This window comes from Herpailurus yagouaroundi, unplaced genomic scaffold (assembly GCF_014898765.1).
Source record: "Herpailurus yagouaroundi ecotype Mexico unplaced genomic scaffold, PumYag 215, whole genome shotgun sequence".
NCBI classification, from domain to species: domain Eukaryota; kingdom Metazoa; phylum Chordata; class Mammalia; order Carnivora; family Felidae; genus Herpailurus; species Herpailurus yagouaroundi.
Genome location: NW_024412446.1, coordinates 1473955 through 1495382, shown reverse-complemented (window position 1 = coordinate 1495382; position 21428 = coordinate 1473955). Strand labels below are relative to the sequence as shown.

Here is a 21428-nt window from a genome sequence, read left to right as displayed (position 1 = left end):
CCCCTCAAATTCATGAATCGAGATCATGATCTGAACAAAAGTCAGACCTTCAACCAATCTGAGCCACCCAGGTGCCCTGAATTAATAAGATTTAAATTCACCAGGAGAGGAGTAGAGGAAGGGAACATGTGGTTCACGTGTGCTGTGTGTCAGCCACCTTATATAGGCGCTGTTTGACTTAATTCTCACCATAGTGAAGCGGAGATTATTATTCCATTTTATAAATGAGGCCACTTGAGGCTTAGAGAAGTTAAATTCTCCCAGGTCACAGAGATGAGAGGCAGTTCTGCAAACCAGATCCGTGTGATTTCACCACATTACCTGCCACCATCTCTATTTTGGGGAAAGGGGGAGGAAAGGGGGTGGAACCACCCCAGTACCCTCAGGTGATCGGTCTTTGGGAGGGTGAAAATAAAGCAGGATTAGAGAGATCACAGACTGGAGCGAGGATAGGGTTTAGGCCTCTGAAAAGGATGCCTCCCATCCCCAGTCTAACGACACATGGCTCAACTCACACCTTTTCCCGTCACAGATTGTGTTAGTAATACTGAGAAAAAACAATGTGCGATCCTTGAGTCCTCATTTATTGCTGAGGTCTTTGGCTTATTCGTTAATGTTCTTTTATCTCTTTGGACCTTGGACTCTGAACCACCTTTAGATCTAGTTGGCCAGCCCTCCTGCTTGCCTGCGATATGGGTTTATCCAACCGGCTACCGCGGCCAATCACGGCATGCAGAGGGCGCTCCAACCCCACGCACGTGATAATCTCTTAGGTGTTTCTGAGCTTCTCGGCCAGGGGCCTTGACTAGGGCTGACCTGCCCCTCCGCGTCTTCTCTCTTCAGACTGCCTCAGGACCCCATTCCAGGGATTGAAGGTAGAATTCCGAGAAGACATGGAAGATATAGGGGATTTTGGCAGGCGCTTTAGAGGCATAGTGGGGTGCGTTTCAGTAAATGAAAGTAGACTGAAGCAGGGGCGTATGAAATCCTTATGGGGCTTGCTGTTTTGCATGACTGCTCATGAATAGGGAAAAACTATATAATGCATTTCGTCCTGGTGGGTTCAAGGCAGTGGTGGTGACACTATGGCTTTTTAGGACGGTAGTATGTATGTATTTGGGTACCCCCTTGACCATTGTTTTTGGAGGTGAGGAGGTCTGAGGAAGCCTGGTTGTACCTTTAGCATATAAGTATCTTCTTGGCCCTGGTGTGTGGAAGATGGTGGCCTGGGAAGAGTGGGCACTGTACCTACACTGGCCATGCTCTTACTCTGAGGAAGAGGATCTCCTCCTTGAACCCCGAAGATGGGTCTGAGAGCTTTTGGGGGCAGCTGGGTATTATTCATGGAGCATAGCATCCTCTTGATTCCTGTATCTTTCTATCCAGCCATCAGTCCATCCATTTCCTGAGTACCTGGTATGGGCCAGGCTTTCTGTTAGGCCTTGGTGGAGGACACAAAAATGGGCATAACAATATAGTACAACCTGATGTATGCAAGTGGAGGGGGAAGGGTTGGATAAAATCATTCTTATCCCAGATAGCTGGGAACAAGGGCCTTGGGAGCAGCACAGAACAAAGGACTTTGAAATTTGGCTGCTACGAAGACTTTATGAAGATTTACCTGCAAAATCAGGTGATAATTCTTAGCATTACACTTGTGTAGCTTATATAAATAAGATAATACACTCAGACTGTTTAGCAGACTGCTTGAAAGGTAGAAAGTGGTAAGGCAATGGTATCTGTTATCATCATGATGATTATTATGTAAAGGTGGCCTTAGCTTCCCGCCACCCCCATCACAGGCCTGACCTGTTTTTTTTGCATCTAGGGCTGACCACATTTCTGTAGAGCAAAGCCTGATGCCAAGAGTGCCACCCAGCTGGGCTCCAAAGAGTAGATCTGGTAGAAATGAATGAGGACAGGGAGGGCATAAATTCTAGGTCTTTAATTCAAGGCAGGACAGCTCCCAGAAGGTGTCGGGCTGAGCATTGGGACTGAGAGGGGGGCCTTGGCCTCTTCTTCAGATGGCCAGCTCATTTCTCCTCCAGGTCCTTGATGTAGTCCTGGACCCAGACGTCATTGGGGTTGGCGCATATGGAATGGCCCTTTTTGGTGATGAAGCTATGGAGCGAAAGGGAGAAGGGTTACAGACTCAGGCACCAAGCAGTGAAGTGTGAGCTGGTCAGCCTCCCAGATTCCTCACCCATCTAGGCTGTTTCTCCTTTCTTTGTCAGAGGCAGCTCAAGACCAGTCTCCTCTCTGAGACATGCTCTCCAGCCCCTCGGGGACCCTGGACCCATCTCCATGCTTCTCCTGCCCCTGGAAGTGCCCTCCTGCCTTCCCTTCCCCTCCCCTGATGCCTCCCCATGCATGGGCTCAGCTTCCTCCTGGTTCCCCAGAGGCTCAGCCAGGCCAGAAAGCCCCCAGGTTTCCCCTCCGCTGCCTGTCACTGCACCTGAGAAGTGCTCTGGGGAGTCCCCACTCCAGTTCCTCCCTATCCCCCAGGGCTTGCAAGCTTCCTGTCCCCTGGTATATGGTGTGTGAGTGCCACCTACACCACTCCGGGCCTGGAGCACTGGCTGCTGGTCTCATAATAACCCGTGATCCGATGACGTGCGATTGCCTGGGCAATGTAGTTGAAGCAGCACTCGGCCGGGTGGTAAGGTCCTCCTGAGGAGAGAGCAGGGAAGGAAGTGGACACTGAGTTCTCTGCTAAAGGCCAGAGCTGCTGGCTGCTTCTGCACTATAGAGGGTGGAAGAGGGAAAGGAGGAGGAGGTGGCCTCACAGAATTTGGAGGGAGGGTTGTGCAGAGACTTGGTCCTCCGGCTCCTCTTTCCCTCCTCCTGCATCCACAATCACCCTCCTTCCTGTTCTTCAACCTCTCCTAGAAAGACTGGCTGATGACCTTCAACTCCAGATTGAAGGTTAGCAAAGCCCAAATCTTCTCAGTGAGTACACACCATCCCTGTGGGGCAGGCTCGCACAGGTGTTCCAAAGAGGAGGGATATTCGGAAGAAATGCCAATAGAGACAGGGACACACGCCAGCTGGGAGTGCAGACCCAGCCCTTCCCAATCTGGGAGATTGGGAAAATGGGGTTTTGCCTGTGTCCCAATTAAACCCCTGTCCTGCAAAGAAGGAAGCCAACACCAAGGCCCAAGGACACCAAGGGAGTCAGGATACCCAGGTCCCAACCTCTCTTGCCTTTGCTGGCCATATGCCCATGGTAACTTTGTTCCCCTCTCTGTTTCCTCCTCTGTCAATGAGCCTGTTGGGCTGGGTTGGTGGTTTTTACACTGAGTTTCTGGGGGTCTTGGGGCTTTGGGGACTATTTCAGAGGTACTGATGCATTTGGGACTAGAGTTTTAGAGATAGTATCCCATTCAGCCCTTTTTTGCTGTGTCTGAGTAATCTTTTGCTGGAAGAAAGGTTCCCTGGTCTAAAAAATGTTAGACATCACTGGATTAGGTGAACTTTTCAGTTACTTTCTGATTTCTAAAATTTCATGGCTCTTACAGCAGGTGCAAGAGAGTGACTGGAAATAATCCGTTCCTTCAAGCTTCAATTATGGAGGTAGCAGGAAGGTTACTTCAGAACGAGGGCCCTGGAGAAACAAGTAGGCACTGCAGTCATGGAGTGGAGTGTTGGGGGTGTGCATGTTATGTGCTCAGCCTGGACAGAACCCTGTGTGTGTTGGCAGTGGCCTCTGAGGTTGCAGAGGGGCAGCTGGATGCTTGGGTGGGAAGGGAACAGCTGGGTCTTTTATCCAGTTCCATTCCAGGTAGCATCCTATGTCTCCAAAGAATGGAATAAGGGGTCCACTGGTTCCTGGGACCAGTCTCAACCTATTCCTCTGAGAGGAATCTTCTCAGAGAGGCAAGTCGAACTGTCCAGATTACCACTAACTTTAGACTGGCTTTATTTCAACAACCCCCTCTGTTTCCTCCCAGTTTCTGAGAAGAAGCTGAGGTAAAGATGAAGGGTGAGGCATGGTTTTGGTTGTGTGTAAAGGCAGCTCATCCTAAGAAATAAGCTGGAAAAAGGTGACCGAGGTGAGACCCCCCCACTGTTGTGGTCGCCCTCAGCCCATACCTAAGCAAGGCCACACCTTTGGGTAGGGCTGACCCTGGAAGCCGGCAGCCCCAATCTCAGAAGGCAAGCAGACAAATGGCTCCTCTGTATCCCTGGGGATAATGTCCCCCAAATAAGGTGGGCTACTCTTACTTAATGGCAAAGAGAGATGAACTGAGGGAGTGGAGAGGCAGGTTCACTCCATGGCCTTGGCAGGAGGGGGGACTAGTCCCGGGAGAGTGAGGACAAAACCAATTGCAGAAGATCCCAGACCTCCTCCTTGTCTCTCCAGCAACTTTACTCCTGCTTCTTTCCTCACAGGGGCAAGGATGGAAGGAAGACAAGGTATTGCACTCACGTGAAGAGGATTTAGCCGTGGACACCAGGGCACCGGTGATGAGGAGGAGGAAGAGGGAGATGGCAGCCATGGAGACTTTCATCCTCCTGGGTTGAGGGAGCTGCTGCAGGAGGAGAACTTGCCTGGTAGGGGCTTCTGAAGCTCCTGGGCTGAGGTGGTGGTAAGAAATGACCTTCAAGGCAAAGTATTTCTTACAATAAGGGAACCAAGATTACAAAGGGAAGTAGGAAGCAGTGATGCCTCAGCAATTTCATATCCTGAACATTTGTTGAGGGTGGAGTGAGGGAAGCATGGAGAGCCAAGATTTCAGGGAGGAAATTGCCTTCTATTCCCAGTGGCAATACATTTAACTCCTTTGATATAAGCCCTTCCTTTGGTATAGGCTACAGCACAGGGCCTGGGGGTACTGTTGCGCACTTAGTTCAAGATCTAAAGGCTGGGATGTGGCCTGTGACCATTTGGGGAGGTTCAGAATCTGTTTGTCTGGAGATCAGAGGTGATTTAGGGTACCAGGATGAGGTCAGGAGCTCCCCATGTCCAGTCTCACTCATCTGGACTAGGAACTCCTCACTTAAACATTTAACCAGAACCTCCAGCTCCCAGACTCATTGCTACCCTCTCACCGTACCCTGGGGTGAGGAAACACTGTGATGCTCCGTAGATAATTTATTTAACAAACATTACATAACAGCTACACACAGCAGCCACTGTCCCAAATGTTTTATGAATAATAGCCCATTTTATCTTAAATAAGCAATGGAGGAAACTGAGGCACAGCATAAGTAACTTGCCCAAGCTTTGACAGTTGATAAGTGGAATCTGGGTTCAGACCCAGGTAGTCTGGTTCCCAAGTCTGTGTTCTTAACCACTATGCTGTGGAGAAACCTGGGGACCCCAACTGAGCTGTCTCTGAAAGTGACCTGGCTTTTCTACAAAGCCTCTAGTCTTAGCTCTTTCTGATCTCGGGTGTATCCCTTTAGGACCTTCTCCTGGCTTCTGACTTTTGTCACAGAGAAGCTTGATGAGTACCTAGAAAATGCTGTGTTCAGGGATGGCCAGTAGGCTTCACTGATTAGCAGTGGGCTGGAGTTCTGCGTTGCATAGTATTCCAAGGCCGTGTCCACACACCTCAGAAGAAGTGCTGTGACTAACACATGCAGCTCATGTGCTATGTACTTGCCATCCTTAGATTGGTCTAAACTGGCCATTTACTGAGGAGGAATTCAGGCTCAAGAAAGGGCCAGGGACTTGCTCATATTTATAGGATGAGCGGGGTGCAGAATAGATCCACCTCTGCAGACTCAGTCCAATGGCCTTTACCATATTCAGCTTAGGGGCCATTTTGCTTACTGTTGCATTTAGAAGGCTGTTTACATCTCCTCTCCTTTCCTGGACTCATCAGGGCAGGGAACATCTGTTATTTATCTTTGCCCATTCATAAAGAGCCTAACACAATTTGTAAATACATGTTTTAGAAGAACCATGAATAAAGTACTTGAGCTGGTCTAAGTATGTGCATCTCACAGGAAATGGCTGAATTCTCATGCTGAGGTGCCAAGACAGCCATTTATTAGACATGTTCTGTATTTGTTATCATCAATAACAAAACTATTTAAACTCTTCAAATCAAACAATCTAAGGAAATAAGTTGTTTCTGGGGAGAATATGAGTTGGAAGGAAACAGTGTTTACTTTGTTTTCATGGCGACTTAGCCCACTTGCCAAGTTGTTGCTAGGAACCTTACAGGAAATCTCTTGATTTTTCAAGCAGTTATTAAGTTCCTACCTACATTAGTCTGTATATACTAATTGCTAATAAATAACCCCTAAATCTCAGGGGATTAATTAAATGAAGGTTTATTTCTTGCTCATGTCACAGTCCAATGTGTATGAGCAGTGGAATGAGGGTATGTGTGTTGGAGAAAGCTGTTTCTATTTATGCATGTATTCAGGGACTAAAGCTTCTTCTGTCTGTAATTTCCCCAAGTTTCAACAATAGGTCTCTAATTTTGCTACCATAGTGGAAAGCAGAAGAATTGGGAGGTTTTTATGTAACAGTTGTGGGAATGATATAAATTGCTTTCACTTATACTCCATGGCCAGAATGAAGTCACCTGGCTCCAATTTAATGACAAAAGTATGGAAAAAATATATCATCTGTGTGTCCAGGAGGACAGTGGGATGGGTTTCATGACTGCATCACTTCTTTGCCACAATATCAAATTCTAGGTACTGGGCTATACTTGCAGTGTGGGAATGAAGATGACCCTGACCTCAGAGGAGTCATAGCTTAAAGAGGGACTCAAAAAAGTAAATGAAAACTGAAATGCAGTGGGATGAATGTAACTTGGTAGCAACATAGAGGTCCTAAATGTTCTGTTGCCCACTGGTAAGTATGCAGTACCTGTTTAAAAAATATTGAAAATAGTTCCCAAAGCAAGACATATACATTGATTTAAAAAATCAAATAATCCAGAAAGGTGTGTGGAACATAAATTCTCTGAGTTCTTGCTTGTCTGAAGAAGTCATTATTCATCCCTCATACTTGATTGATATTTTTTTGCTGGGTATAGAATTCTACACTGAGAGTATGAGAATTTTTTCTGGAGTGGAACTTTATTTGTGGTGACCTGATTTTTCCTCTCTCTAGATTTTTTTTAGGTTAATAGTCTTTTTACTGGAAAAAAAAAGACTAGCATTTATAATTTGGAATGGACGTAAATTGTAATTTCTTGAACAGCAGTGATGATGATTGTGCTGAAGTCTATAGCCACAGCCCACTTTGCTGGCTCCAAATCATGGTTCAAAAGATTTCAAAAACAGAGTCCAAAGGTGCTTCCCTGGTAAAGGTTTCTTTTAAAAATTTGTGTGAATGGTGACAGCCTGACACCCATTTTGCTCTAGCACAATGTGGTCAATACTAAAGCAACACATGCAGCATGTCACCAGGATGTGTTTCATCATCACCATGGGTCAGGGCCCATGGAAGGACAAGAGGGCCATCCTACTAAGTGGGGCTATGTCTAGACAGTTTATCCTTCACCCATATTTCTGCACAGCATCCTGAAGTGAACCAATTTTAAATGTTTGTTTTCAGTGAACCAGCTATGACAATTTATACTAACATATTGAACTAGAACTTATTTGAATAGATTTATAAATTTTCCTTCCTTCCTTCCTTCCTTCTTTCTTTCTTTCTTTCTTTCTTTCTTTCTTTCTTTCTTTCTTTCCTTCCTTCCTTCCTTCCTTCCTTCCTTCCTTCCTTCCTTCCTTCTTCCCTCCCACTCTCCTTTCCCTTAACTTAGGCTTCCTGTTCAGCATGGAGCCCAATTCAGGGCTTGAACTCATGGCCCTAAGATCAGGACCTGAGCTGAGATCCAGAGTTGGATGCCTAATTGACTGAACCACCCAGACACCCTCATTTTTCATTTTTAACACAAATGCCTGACTCTGCTCAGTTGTCAAGCAGCATGTATGAAAAACTGGTCAACCCAATGTATTAATCATTAACAAATGGAACTGCAAGGGCTCCTCCAAGTACTTTCATATTGTTAAGGTAGTACAAGTATTTATATTGTAAAACTGATGGGTAGATTGATCTTCAAAGGACAGGACCACCAACCAATACATGCAGATTTTGTGTGTGTGGACAGAAGGTACCTTTGATATTCAGTTTTGCTGTATGGAAACAGAACAAATTAATTAAATTTTTTTTTTTTTTTTTGGCAAGAGGTAAGTAAAAGATTCATTTTCTTCTAGAGGGGGAAAAGAAGTTGAAAGTAGGTCTTCATTTGCAGTCCTCATCTGTATAAATTATTTATTTATTTATTTATTTATATATTTTTAATGTTTATTCTTGAGAGAGAGTGCAAGTAGGGGAGGGGCAGAGAGGGGAACAGAGGATCAGATACTGGGTTCTGTGCTGAAAGCAGAGTCCAATGCAGAGCTTGAACCCACGAACTGTGAGATTGTGACCTGAGGCGAAGTTGGATGCTTAACCGACTGAGCCACCCAGGCACCCTTTTTATTTTTTTATTTTATAGAGAGGGTGCAAGTGGGGGAGAGAGGCAGAGGGAGAGAATCTTAAGCAGGCTCCATACTTAGCATGGAGCCCAACTCGGGGCTCAATCCCAAGACTCTGGGATCATGACCTGAGCCAAAAACAAAGTCAGATGCTCAACCAACTGAGCTGCCCAGGTGCCCCGTACAAAATCTTCATAGTTGTTTGTCCATCTCCATCAGTATATGGCTCTCTGATCATTTCACTGAATTCTTCATCTGTTAGTGTTTCTCTTAAGTTTGTCATGACATGACATAGTTCTGCCACACTGCTGTAACTATTGGCATCCTTGTCAAAGACTCAGAATACCTCATGAATTTCTTCTTTACTGTATGTATCTTTCATTTCTAACCATCAGAGTAAAAAATCCTGGGAAGTCAAGGGTGCTGTTACCATCAGCATCCATCTCATTGATCATATCCTGCAATTTGGGTTCTGTTGCGCTCTGACCCAATGACCTCATGGTGGTTCTAATTTCCTTTGTTGTGATGATGCCATCACCGTCTTTGTCAAATAGGGAGAAAGCTTCCTTGAACTCAGCAATCTGTTCTTTGATCAGCTGACCAACCATGGTGAGAGCGAAGGGTGGAAGAGCAGAGGGAGCCAGGGTGGCTGCCCCAGTGCAGGGGCTCTGACAGCAGGGGACGCCCCACTGCTGCTGCTAAGGTGTGGTGTGCACTCAATACTGAGTAAACCGGCTGTGCCTGTGAGGCTGCCAGCACCACTGCCCCTCTCTCTAGGAGATTTTAGGATTTCTTATTTATCCTTTTTTTTTTTTAATTTTATTACTTTTTGGCACAAGAAGATGATCCAGGCTCATCTTATACTTTGCCCTAGCTCTGGGAACCTGCCATTTCTCCAATGAGCCCTGGATCCCATTAGTGAAGGATGGTTTTGAAAACCCAGGATCTGGGTGCTTACAGTGCTCATTGCTATGGGAAGGGCATTACTTTTAGGTCTGAGCTCTTAGTGGACAAACTAGGAAATATATTGAAGTATATATGTGTAAATGTGTGTATAAACTTGTATCTATTTCTATTATATCAATTTCACACATTTGTAGCAATTTCTACGTCATTGGTCTAGGTAAATGAAAAGCCAAAAATTTATACCAATACATTCAATTCCAAGTCAACACACAGGGTTTATTTTAATCTTCCCTTTTTAAGTTTCTCTCCCTACTTTAGTAGTGAGAAATCTGGCTCCCATTAACCTATGTTTACCTTGAACTGTCCCCTGTATGTAACAAATCTTCTGGCCATACTGGCCGTGTCTTTTGTCCTGGTCATATTGGCCTCAAGCATGTGGGTCATGCCCTCTGCCCCTGCCCTAACTGAGTCCTCAGGTGAGCCCCCTAGTTCACACTAAGAGAATGAATACATGAAGAAAAAAAGAGAGAGAGAGAAAAGGGAATGAGCTATATATTACTTCTAAAATTTACACTGTGGTTCTAAAAGTAAAATAGTAAAAATATAGATTTTCCATTTGCTATTTTATGCCTTGATGATTTCTATGCAGCTTTATTAAGTTTTTTTCAACTTTTAAGCACATTTTTTCTAGCTGCTATGCACAACTCCTAAGGTTTTTACTTTAAAAAATTCAACATTGGCTGTCAGACTTTTTTTTTAGCCATGTTTAAACTTTCCCCAGTTGTATATTTCTTAAAAAAATTTTTTTAGAGGCGCCTGGGTGGGTCAGGCGGTTAAGTGTCTGACTTCAGCTCAGGTTATGATCTCGCGGCTTGTGAGTTCCAGCCCTGCATCAGGCTCTGTGCTGACAGCTCAGAGCCTGGAGCCTGCTTCAGATTCTGTGTCTCCTTCTCTCTCTACCCCTCCCATGATCATGCTCTGTCTCTCTCTGTCTCTCAGTAATAAATAAATGTTAAAAAAAATTAAAAAAATTTAACGTTTATTTATATTTTATTTTATTTTTTAATTTTTTTCAACGTTTATTTATTTTTGGGACAGAGAGAGACAGAACATGAACGGGGGAGGAGCAGAGAGAGAGGGAGACACAGAATCGGAAACAGGCTCCAGGCTCTGAGCCATCAGCCCAGAGCCTGATGCGGGGCTCGAACTCACGGACCGGGAGATCGTGACCTGGCTGAAGTCGGACGCTTAACCGACTGCGCCACCCAGGCGCCCCCGTTTATTTATATTTTAGAGAGACAGAGCACCAGTGGCAGGTGGGGGGGGGGGGCAGAGCAAGAGGGAGACACAGAACATGAAGCAGGCTCCAAGTTCTTAGCACAGAGCCTGATGTGGGGCTCGAACTCACAGACCGCAAGATCATGACCAGAGCCGAAGTTGGATGCTTAACTGACTGAGCCACCCAGGTGCCCCTACTTGTTTTATAATTAGACAGCTCTGATGAGTTTCATCATAAAAAAAAAATCAAATATCGACACAAGAACTGGCCCATTTTGTTGTTTGTTCTTTTTTTTTTTAAGCTTATTTATTTATTTTGAGAGGGAGAGGCAGATAGGGAGAGAGAATTCCAAGCAGGCTCCAAGATGTCAGCACAAAGCCTGATGCGGGGCTTGATCTCATGAAACCGTGAGATCATGACCTGAGTGGAAATCAGCAGTTGGACGCTTAACCGACTGGGCCACCCAGGTGTCCCTGTTGTTAGGTCTTGAGAAGACCATAAAGATTTATTTTTTCAACTCTTTGAAATTATTTTTTGATTACTAACAAAACATGTACTTTTTATAAAAGTTGCAAACAGTGCTCAAGTGACAAAGTCAGAAGTGAGAATTCTTCTTCAAATTCCCATTCCTCCCTGTAGCATCAGGATTACCTGGGAACTTGTTAGAAACACTGATTTGGGGGTGGGGCATTCCATCCTCCTGAATTAGAATTTCTGGGAATAGGATAAGGAAACTGTTTTAACAAGCCCTCCAGATTATTATTTTGCATGCTAAAGTTTCAGAAGGCCTGATGTGTAGTATAGCTTTGTAACTGGTGTGCTTATACAGTTGACCCTTGAACAACGTGAATTTGAACTGTGCAGATCTACTTACATGTGGGTTTTTTTTTTGGTACTGTACATATTATACATTAAATACGGTTCGGTACTGTACATATTTATTATTTCTTATGATTTTTTTAAACAACATTTTCTCTAGCTTACTTTATTATAAGAATACAGTATATGATACATATAACAAACAAAATATGTGTGAATCAACAGTTTATGTTCTCAGTCAGGCTTCGGGTCAGCAGTAGGCTATTGGTAGGAAAGTTTTGTAGAGTCAGAAGTTATACTTGGGTGTTTGACTGCATGGAGGTCAGTGTCTCAAGACCTGCACTGTTCAAAGCGTCAGCCTTTGGGCTGCCTGTATGGGGCCTGAGGAGGTCTGAGCCCCAGGCTCGTTGCTCCCAATATCAACAGCCTCATCATTTTAATCCAGTGTTGCATAAAGCTCGGAGATTTAGTGATGATGAATTATATATATGATTCTTGCACACAGATGTCATTGTTTATTCTTATTTTCAATCTTCTCTATATACTGAAATATTTTTGAAGGGCAGGAATCTAGCTTGTTTTGTTCTCGTGGTTTTCCTGATGACTACCACAACGTCGAACATGAAGTAGCCACTCAGTCATTGTTTGAGTGACAATAAACATCTGTTTCAGGAATCCAGAGAAAAGGAGATGGGTGCTCTGGTTGGGATAGTGAGGGAGGGTTTTATGGTGACATCTACACTGAACCTTGCAGGCTGCACTGAGTTTAGCTGGGAAGAGTTGAGAGGAGGGGCAGAGGTGCCACAAGAAAGCAAGGAAGCAAAAAAGGAACATGCTGTTTTTGAGGACTTGTGAAAATAGAGTATGCGAGTTTTATGTAATTGGCCTAGACATAGCATGCCATCGTCCCCTCCAAGACCCCAAAGACCAGAATGACCAGATGCTCGGTTAGAAAGGAACATCTCAGTGTCTATCCCTCATTTCTGTTCAGCTGCCATTGTCATGACCCAAAGCCTTGACTAGGAGACACTTGGTCCTCTGCCATCTGTACTGCTCTGTGGGTCTATGCTCTCCATTTCGTTCTACTGAGCTAACGACTTGGCCAGCTAGAGAACCCGATGACATCACACACACTCCTTCTGGGTGTAGCACAGTTTCAACCCAACAACTTTTTGAGATTTTTCAATGAGGATTCACTGAAGCCAAAAAGTTGCTGTTGTGATCATTCAGTCATTGATTCTAGGGCTCAGTGGGCTGGTGTTAACTCAAAGGTGCTGAATCCAAACAGAATACAGTGAAGTGAAGAGAGCAACAGGAGAGATCATAAATGAGTCAAAATATAAGCCGGAACCCTGAGCATCTGTGTTTGACTCTTCCACCTCCCCAAGTCCCATGGAAATGGCAGAAGAAATATGAAAATGAAAATAAGTTTGTAGTAGCAAAGGAAATCAGAAAAGGTAACATCAGCTGACCGTAAGAGGAGACATTTCTGTTCTATATAAAGGACATGTGTCAGCTTGATGGCAAAATAAGGAGGCTGAAAAACTTGTTTCATCATACAGGTGAAGGAGATCATTGACAGAACATCTTCTCAGTGGCACCCTAGGTAACACAAACAGCAGAGTCAGTGGATGTTGGGAAAAGAAACTACGACTTTGCCAGTCCCCGTTTCAGGACAGATGGGTGTGGGATTTGCCCCAGTATAAAGCTACAAGTACAGTTCTCTAAGTAAACAAGGATATCTGCTTTGGGAGTCTTCCAGAGAGGACGATGGGCCCAAGAGAGAACTGGGCAGTACCCAGGACAACCTCTGGTCAAAGACAAGAAAGAAGTCCCACTGCCCCACCCCCTAGAAACAAAGCTCTCTGACAACCTCAGTGAAAGCCTGACCAGTCCCACTTCCTCCTCACCCACCCGAACCAAGGCCCCCCATCATCGGAATCTGCATTAACAACCAGGGAACTAGGGATTTCCACTTAGGTTGAGAAAAGAGAAAGGCATCCCTGAAGGTGTGAAATTTACCAAGGCACAGGTCCACCAACTAACCTGCCTGCCTTTCTTCCTGCAGCTCCTAAAATGGTACCTTGAAGTGAGGTCCTTCCTAGGACCACCTGCATAAGAATCACCTGGAATGCTTGGTCAAATTGGGTACATCTGTGCCCTACCTCTTATTCTCCAGTCGTCTTCTGTCCACCCCTACTCCCAAATGATGGAGTAAAAGAAACTTTTCTACACTGAAGTCAAACCTTTAAAATGAGCTATTTTAGCAGGGAGGATAAGGAAAGACATAGTGTGAATGTGTATTTGATTGCTTTAGAGTGATAATAACTCCCAGCTTTAATCATTATCTCAGGGGCACCTGGGTGGCTCAGTCAGTTAAGCATCTGACTCTTGGTTTCAGCTCAGGTCATGATCTCATAGTTTATCAGTACGAGTCCCGCATCGGGCTCTGCAGCAACAGTGTGGAGGCTGCTTGGAATTCTCTGTCTTCCTCTCTCTCTGCCCTTCACATGCTTGCTCTCTCTCTCTCTCAGAAAAATAAATAAACTTAAAAAAATCATTGTCTCAGGTTTCTTCTTCTAATAGTGTTTATTATTACAAAGGATATTTGGTTATCGATTAGTTTTTTTTCCCTATAGCTTTTTATGGCAAATCACCCAAAAAGTAAGCATAGGTTTTAAACTTTTTTGGAATCAAAAACTGTTTTGTTGTTGTTTAGAATTCAGTGTTTTCTTCTGAATTTTGAGACAGTTGACCTAGATTTACTAATTACAAATATAAACATATATGCTTTAATGGATATGAATGTAAAATTGATATTCACTCCAACTTTGAATGTTTGTCTTAATGTCCTTTACCTTTAAAGAGGAAATCTTTTAGGAAGTTATATCCACTGAGAGAAAACATCCAAAATGTAGAAATAAGGCAGGAAAAGGATGACTGCAGACAGCTCCTCAAATGTCATTTGGAACATTGTCCAAAAGGCCCACCCCAGGGTTCCTAAATCTGCAGGGTGAATGTCCTCTTGAGTGATGTTCTACTTACTATTGACAGGGCCCCAGACTTTGTGAAATTACATTAACATGCAAATATTTATCTAGCACAGATGTAAATGATTTTTGTCTAGTAGATAAGATAATCCCCCAAATCACAGTTGTATTGTCTTACAGGATATTACCCTGTTTTTCCCTGACTTAACATTTTAGAATGCCATCCCCAGTTAATGATATAAGTCTCTGTTCCACAGATGACCTTTGGCTCCATTTTATGGTTCCCTCATTAAATAGGTTAAGTACATTTTGGGCACATATTCAATCTAAGTTTGAATGAGTTTGAATGTTTTTAGCTTTTAAAAAATTCTCTTATGTTTCATTTCAAAAAAGAACGCAGAATCCAGTTTTCAGCAATTCCTATAGTTTGTTTTTCCTCTTAAAGTTCAAGGAAAGCTACATTGGATACTCTTTATTAACGCATTGCTTTTTATAACCAGAGCAGAAAGAACAGTAATGGTTGCTTTTTAAAAAAATAGGCCAAGAAAATCCCAGGAGGTAGTTGGGACAGGAGAAGTGGAAATAGGGGTGGCTGGCACCTCGTCTCCCTTCTCCTCAAGCAAGCTTCCTTTTTCTCAGGTCTGTATCATTAGTTCGACTTCAGGGACCTCACGCAATTCTGAACTCCCAAATCAAAGGGGTTGGCACAGACACGCTGCCCCTTCTTGGTGAGGAAGCTGGGGAGCAAGGTGGAGAAAAATTACAAACTAAGGGGGGTTCAGCAAATAGGGATGGGGAGCTCCATCCTCCCTGGCCCTGGGATCCCTCACTCAGCCCAGCCTGTCCTTTTCTTTCTCTGCTGCAGGGGCTCAGGGCACTTCCTCTCTGAGACCCTGCGTCTGCTGAGGTGCCTTAGTGACTCATGGGAGTCTCCTTGGGCAGCCTTTCTTCTGTTCTCTCCTTCTGTCTCCAGCCTCCCTCTTCAGGAACATCTCATACCTGATGCCCTGCAGGATCCTAATTAGGACACGTGCCTATCATGACCTGGCAGGATCCATAGGGTGGGTAGGACTTCTCTAGATACCTGTCCATCAGGCCCTCCCCTCCCAAGACATGGCTGGTGAGCTTGGTGCTTACATGACACCTGGCTGGGAGCACCCGCTGCTTGTTTCATAGTAATCTTCCATGAATCCACATCGGATTTTCCGTGGAGTGTACTGGGTGCAGCAGTCAGAGGGACGGTGAAAGCCTGCAGCAAGGGGAAAGGGTCATTTAGGGACTGGGTCTCTTTTTGAGGAAGACTAGATCCTTTTCCCCTTTCCTCCAAAGTCCTGGGGAAGGTGAGAAGGCACAGGACTTCAAAGGGAACCTTCTCTTCCTCGGCCAGCACTTGCTTCCCTCTCCTCGGGGCTGAGCTATGTGTCTGGGGGCACCCAGGCAGGGCCACAGCAGGGCCATGATCATTTCTGAAAGAAGAGGAAACTTCTGATGCCTGCAGGAGGCATTAGAGAGCACCTGCTGTCCCAGGGGATCCAACTCAGGAGACAGCTGGGCGGAATAGAGGTCACCCCTAAAATTCTATCCCGATCTTCCTTGGGATGTTCGCCACCTTCAGGATCTTTCCCCCCTTTCCCCCAACCCCCACCTCATAAATGAGGTGTTTTGAAGCCACCGGGCAGACCTGTGCAGCTGCTGCTTTTAAACATAAGCTATAATATAACATATACTTTTACCTTGCAGATGTATCGAGGTTTCATGCGGACGTATTGCCACCACGGGTTCTATTTGGGAGAAACAAGGGAAGAGAAGTCACAGAGGCAGCATTGCCTCAGTATCTCCACCAGTCTCATTCCTCAGCCCCATCCCCTGGTAGGGAGGTGATGATGCTGGACCACTGGACACTGTCTGGGTTCTAGGTCTTCCTCAGGGCCCATTGTCTCTCTTAGGGCCCTGAGATGTGTCAGGAAACTCTTGAAATTGTTTGGGATGTGAAATCATCCTGTGGACTTTGAAATACAAAAAGCAAACCGAGGGGCTCCTGGGTGGCTCAGTCAGTTAAGCGGCCGACTTCGGCTCAGGTCATGATCTCGCCGTCTGTGAGTTCGAGCCCCGCATCGGGCTCTGGGCTGATGGCTCAGAGCCTGGAGCCTGTTTCACATTCTGTGTCTCCCTCTCTCTGACCCTCCCCCGTTCATGCTCTGTCTCTCTCTGTCTCAAAAATAAGTAAACGTTAAAAAAATTTTCAAAAAGCAAACCGTAAATCCCAAATGAATAAATCAGTTGAATTAGCTACATAATGTGATACAGCCCACAATACTTTCTGTACATTTCCAGAATCCACAGGGCTCAGGAAACAGACACATTTTTTTATTAACTGATTTGGTGGCACAGTGCCACCCAGGGTGAAGAGAAGCTATTTATAATCTTTATTTATTCCATTAGCATAAATATTTGTATGTGTTTGCTGCAAAAGTACTACTATGTTTGAAGTACACTTCCCCAGCTCTGCCAGGGATGTTAAATAATGCCCAGGTATATGTTGCCTTTTAAAAAATGATACTTATTGCATTGCAAATGTGAAATATACATAATAAACATTTATAATTTTAAGCATTTTTAAAAGTGCACAGTTCAGTGGCATTAAGCATATTCACATATTGTGCAACCATGACCGCAATCCATCCACAGAATGGTTTTCATCTTGCAAAACTGAAACTCCTTATTATGAAGCAATAACTCCCATTTTTCCTCCCCCTGAGCCCCAGGCCACTACCATTCTTTCTGTTCCTGAATTTGACTACTTTGAGTACCTCGTATGAGTGGAGTCATACAGTATTTGTCCTTTTGTGACTGGTATATCTCACTTAACATAATGTCTTCAATGTTCATCCATTTTTTAGCCTTTATAAGGCTGAATAATGTTTCGTTGTATGTATATACCCCATTAAAAAAATCTCTTCATTTGTTGACGGACACTTGGGCTGCTCTTACCTTTTGACTGTAATGAATAATGCTGTTATTAGCATGGGTTTACACATATCTCTTCATGTACCTGCTTCCAGTTCTTTTGGGTATAATTTCAGAGTGGGATTGCTACATCATATTCTATTACTACTTAACTTATTTTTATTTTAAAAGTTTATTTATTTTGAGTAGAGAGCATGTGAGCAGGTAGGTGCAGAGAGAGAGAGAGAGAGAGAGAGAGAGAGAGAGAGAGAGAAAGAGAGAGAGAGGGAGAGAAAGACCGAGAAAGAGAGAGAGAGACAGACAGACAATCCCAAGCAAGTTTCATGCTGTCAGTGCAGAGCCCGACTGGGGGCTCAATCTCATGAACCGTGAGATCATGACCTGAGCCAAAACCAACAATTGGATAGTCAACCAACTGAGCCACCCAGGTGCCCCTATATTACCTTTTTAAAAATGGAATAGTTCTGCATTCCAAAACACATCCAGCGCCAAAGCTTTTGATTAGGGATTGTGGACCTGCATTTTGCTAACTAGTCAAACCCAACCACACTTTTCGCTTATTTCTTATATAGTTACATATGAATTCTATTCAAGGAGGCATGCACTGAGGCATGCATGAATTCCATTTAAGGAGGTATACTTGATATGTTTGCTATGAGGTGTGTGGTGCTTGCAAAATAAAATCTTCAGTGGCCTTGTCTTTCCATAGCAGCCTCCTAACTAGCTCAGACCCTCATTCTACCACTTAATAGTTGTGTAATCTTGAGCAAGTTGTCTAAATTTCTTATGCCTCAGTTTTCTCAACTGTAAAATCAGAATGATGATAATAATATATGCAAAACTATACAAGTTGTCGATAGTCTACCCCACAGGGTTGTTAGGGGGATCTAATGTATTAAGTCCATAAGACACTTAGAACAGTGCCTGCTTGCATATAGGAAGCATTAGATAGTTATTTGTTAAATACATAGAATGGTTAGGTGACTTGGGTGAGTCACTTTCCTGGCTTGTCCCATTTCCTCTTCAAAATGATAGTTTTACACTAGATGGTATGTAATCCTTCTAACATTGTAGAATTCTATGCTTCTTTCTACAAATTTACAATTTTACTACACTTCTTTTGATTTAGCACTTAACCACCCTAGTTCAGCTAAGAGAAGGTATCAAATAATTCTGGTCATGAAAAGGGAGAGGAGTATTTCCCTTAGGGGGACCAGTCATTTGTACAGTTTTTCCCAGAGACCAAAGGCCGCAGAGGGAGGTTCACACCCTACTGCTGCTGCTTTTAAACAAGTGGCAAATTCACATCTGCGTCTGGGACAGGGAGCAGTCACAGGAGGACAAAGGTGTCCTTTTGTGTCTCCTCTCCAGATTGCAAGTTACTATGGAGCCTATCACCAGTGAGAAGGCTCACTGAACTCACCATGAAGGGCCCGGACCTGGGCTCCAAAGGCAGTAGCAACAATGAGGAAGGGGAGGGCAGCTGCGAAGACCTTCATTTTCCCAGTGGAAGGTGAAGCTGCTCTGGGGACTCCTGGCACTGTGCTCTCTGATTCCCTGGGATCCCAGTTCTGCTCTTGTATTTATAAGAGAGGAGGATCAGGAAGTCACAGGGCAGAGGGTCAGAATTCTATTCTTTGGTTATACAATAGGCAACATGCTATTTCTGAAAAACGGAACAAGGCTGCGAATGCAACAGGAAGTAGAGGGCAAAGGTGCCTTCATGCTTTCCCAACTGCCCAGTGGATACAGGCACAGAGAGTGACTATTTCATGAAGGACTCTTCCTCCAGGAAATTCATTTCATCCTTGATGTTGCAGTGTTTTCCTCAGGAGTTAAGTACCTTCAAGTGCACAAAGAGTTGGTAAAACTGGTCATGAGATTCCTTATGCAGACTCCTGATCCTTGACCCTTCTCTTTGTTTCATGCCCCATATCCAAGCCATTCATAAACACAGTTGATTCTACTTTCGAAAACATATCCAGAATCTCATTATTCCTCAGCACCTCCTCTCTCTCTCCACCTGGTCCAGGCTACCCTTGTCTCTCACAGAGATTCTTGCAAAAGCTTCCAACTTGTCTCTTTAATGACTTTGTGCCCTTCAGGTCATTCTCAGCGATGCAGCTGTAGTGACCCTGTTAAAATATCAATCAACTCTGGTATCCTGTTCAAAACCCTCCAATGGCTTTAAAAAAAAAAAAAAGTGTTTATTTACTTTTGAGAGAGAGAGAGAGAGAGAGAGAGAGAGAAAGAGGCAGAGAGAGGGGGAGACAGAATCCTATGCAGGCTTCTCACTGTCAGCACAGAGCCCAATGTGGGGCTCAAACCCAAGAACTGTGAGATCATGAACTGAGCCCAGACCAAGAGTTAGACACTTAACTGACTGAGTCATCCCGGTGCCTCCTGTTTTTTAAAAAAGTGTTTATACTTTATTTATTTAGTTTTTAATGTTATTTTTGAGAGAGAGAGCCTCCAATGGCTTTTTAATCCCACTCAGTGTAAACCCCAATCCTTTTAATAATCTGCAACCTCCTGTGTGATATGTAGTTTGTAGTCGTGACCCAGTGTGAGAAGTGAGATGATTCATTTTCAGCAATACCAAATAAGAGCTGTGCTGTCTTGTGAAAATAGGTTTATAACCTATTGGAAATATGTACGAACCCTACCCCCCGCCCCCAACAATGGAGTCCCACACCCTTAGACACTTCACTTCCTGGTTCTTCTTCCCCTCTCCATTTCACAGGCTTATTTTCATGGGCTTTGCAATGAGCATGTGCCAAAGAACTGAAGTCTCTGTGTCACCTCAAGGAATGTGCATTTGTTCCAATCAGACTACTTTTTGCCTTACATGGGCATAGGCAACTTTGGGTAAGGATGTAGCCTCTGTATACTCAGCCAATGAGGAACCAGGGGAGGGACTTGCCTCTGTATACTCAGCCAATGAGGAACCAGGAGAGGGACTTGCATGCTAGGAGATAAATTGCCTGCTGTAACCGCCCCTGGTGTGCCTATCCATCAGACACCGGCTCTTGCAAGAACGTTGATTAAAGCCTTGCTTCACTGTGCTCCGAGTCTCTGTGTCCCTCCTTTGATTGGGTCAGTGGGCTTATTTCTCACACCCAGGCAGCCCCGGGTTGGCACACAAGCATTGGCTCTTTTGGATGATGAAACTGAGAGGTGAGAGGCAGAGGATTAGGAGTGAAACCTCCCTTCAGCTATCCTCCTCATGGAATCCTGTAAACTTCTAGATTAGGGCCAGTCTCCTTTCTGAGGGATTGTCCTCTATTCCCCAGGACCCCAGACAGTGTCTTCCTCAGTGATTCGTGTGCCCCTCAGCTGACTCCCCTCTTCATCTTCTCCCTCCCAGACTCAGGCCCTCTCTACCCACTGGGATAGGCACCCACACCCATCTCCCTGTGGGTCCAGCCCAGGCCAGAAGGCCACAGCCTCTCCCTGTGTCTGTATACTTGGCAGGTGTTCAGAAGTCTACGCCTCCCCCTGGAAAGTACCCACTCAAGCCTTGCTGGCTTCTTATCACCACGGAAGGTTAACTACTTCAAGGCAGAAAGGACAGGTCTTAAAAGAACGTGTCACAGACCATGTGGGATTTTCTGAGAGACAGAAGAGAGACCATAGGTGCAACCTTTGCTTCTGCCCAGAGAAGGGTGGTGTGAGGCTGGGCCATGTCCACTAGGAGACCTGGACCTGCTTCTCTGTTTGTGACAGCATGGGGATGGAGTAAGGATGAGACAGCAACATACCACGGAGAGGGGATGGCCTGGCCCCCTTCTGGATGCCTATTCCTCCTTATATTTTTAAGTTTATCTTTTTCTTTTTTTTTAAGTTTGTTTATTTTTGAGAGACAGAGAGAGAGAGAGAGAACCAGAGGGGGAGGTGCAGAGCGGGTGGTGGAAAGATCTGAACTGGGCTCTGTGCTGACAGCAGAGAGCCCCATGTGGGGCTTGAGCTCATGAGAACTGTGAGATCATGATCCGAGCCGAAGTCGGATGCTCAAC

The 21428-nt window shown here is 44.7% G+C and overlaps 2 protein-coding genes, 1 long non-coding RNA gene and 1 pseudogene across 3 annotated transcripts; 1 reads left to right on the top strand and 3 right to left on the bottom strand.

The window, feature by feature from the left end:
• Positions 1-1930: 1930 nt before the first annotated feature.
• On the bottom strand, positions 1931-4627 carry CCL14 (C-C motif chemokine ligand 14). Its single transcript, XM_040455179.1, has 3 exons — positions 4430-4627; positions 2556-2670; positions 1931-2121 (listed from the first exon to the last, which is right to left on the bottom strand). The coding sequence occupies exons 1-3, from the start codon at positions 4509-4511 to the stop codon at positions 2034-2036; spliced, it is 285 nt and encodes a 94-aa protein (XP_040311113.1). The 5' UTR covers positions 4512-4627; the 3' UTR covers positions 1931-2033.
• On the top strand, positions 2865-6278 carry LOC121017099 (uncharacterized). Its single transcript, XR_005784626.1, has 2 exons — positions 2865-2949; positions 4393-6278. It is a non-coding gene; the product is annotated as an uncharacterized LOC121017099 (long non-coding RNA).
• Positions 6279-7328: 1050 nt separating this feature from the next.
• Positions 7329-9750, bottom strand: LOC121017044 (calmodulin-A-like; annotated as a pseudogene).
• A 5102-nt stretch (positions 9751-14852) lies between these two features.
• LOC121017096 (C-C motif chemokine 23-like) lies at positions 14853-18995 on the bottom strand. The gene is made up of 4 exons (XM_040455176.1): positions 18836-18995; positions 16179-16226; positions 15583-15694; positions 14853-15182 (listed from the first exon to the last, which is right to left on the bottom strand). The coding sequence occupies exons 1-4, from the start codon at positions 18909-18911 to the stop codon at positions 15095-15097; spliced, it is 324 nt and encodes a 107-aa protein (XP_040311110.1). The 5' UTR covers positions 18912-18995; the 3' UTR covers positions 14853-15094.
• Between the last annotated feature and the right edge of the window lie 2433 nt (positions 18996-21428).

What these genes read in the sequence shown, in the direction of transcription:
- LOC121017096 (XM_040455176.1), bottom strand. Translation starts at nt 18,911, where the DNA reads ATGAAGGTCTTCGCAGCTGCCCTCCCCTTCCTCATTGTTGCTACTGCC. An exon ending in CCAGGTCCGGGCCCTTCATG is followed by an intron (nt 16,227 to 18,835) that starts GTGAGTTCAGTG and finishes TCTCCCAAATAG; the next exon opens with AACCCGTGGTGGCAATACGT. An exon ending in TGCTCCCAGCCAGGTGTCAT is followed by an intron (nt 15,183 to 15,582) that starts GTAAGCACCAAG and finishes CTTGCTCCCCAG; the next exon opens with CTTCCTCACCAAGAAGGGGC.
- CCL14 (XM_040455179.1), bottom strand. Translation starts at nt 4,511, where the DNA reads ATGAAAGTCTCCATGGCTGCCATCTCCCTCTTCCTCCTCCTCATCACC. An exon ending in CACGGCTAAATCCTCTTCAC is followed by an intron (nt 2,671 to 4,429) that starts GTGAGTGCAATA and finishes CTCTCTCCTCAG; the next exon opens with GAGGACCTTACCACCCGGCC. An exon ending in TGCTCCAGGCCCGGAGTGGT is followed by an intron (nt 2,122 to 2,555) that starts GTAGGTGGCACT and finishes TTCGCTCCATAG; the next exon opens with CTTCATCACCAAAAAGGGCC.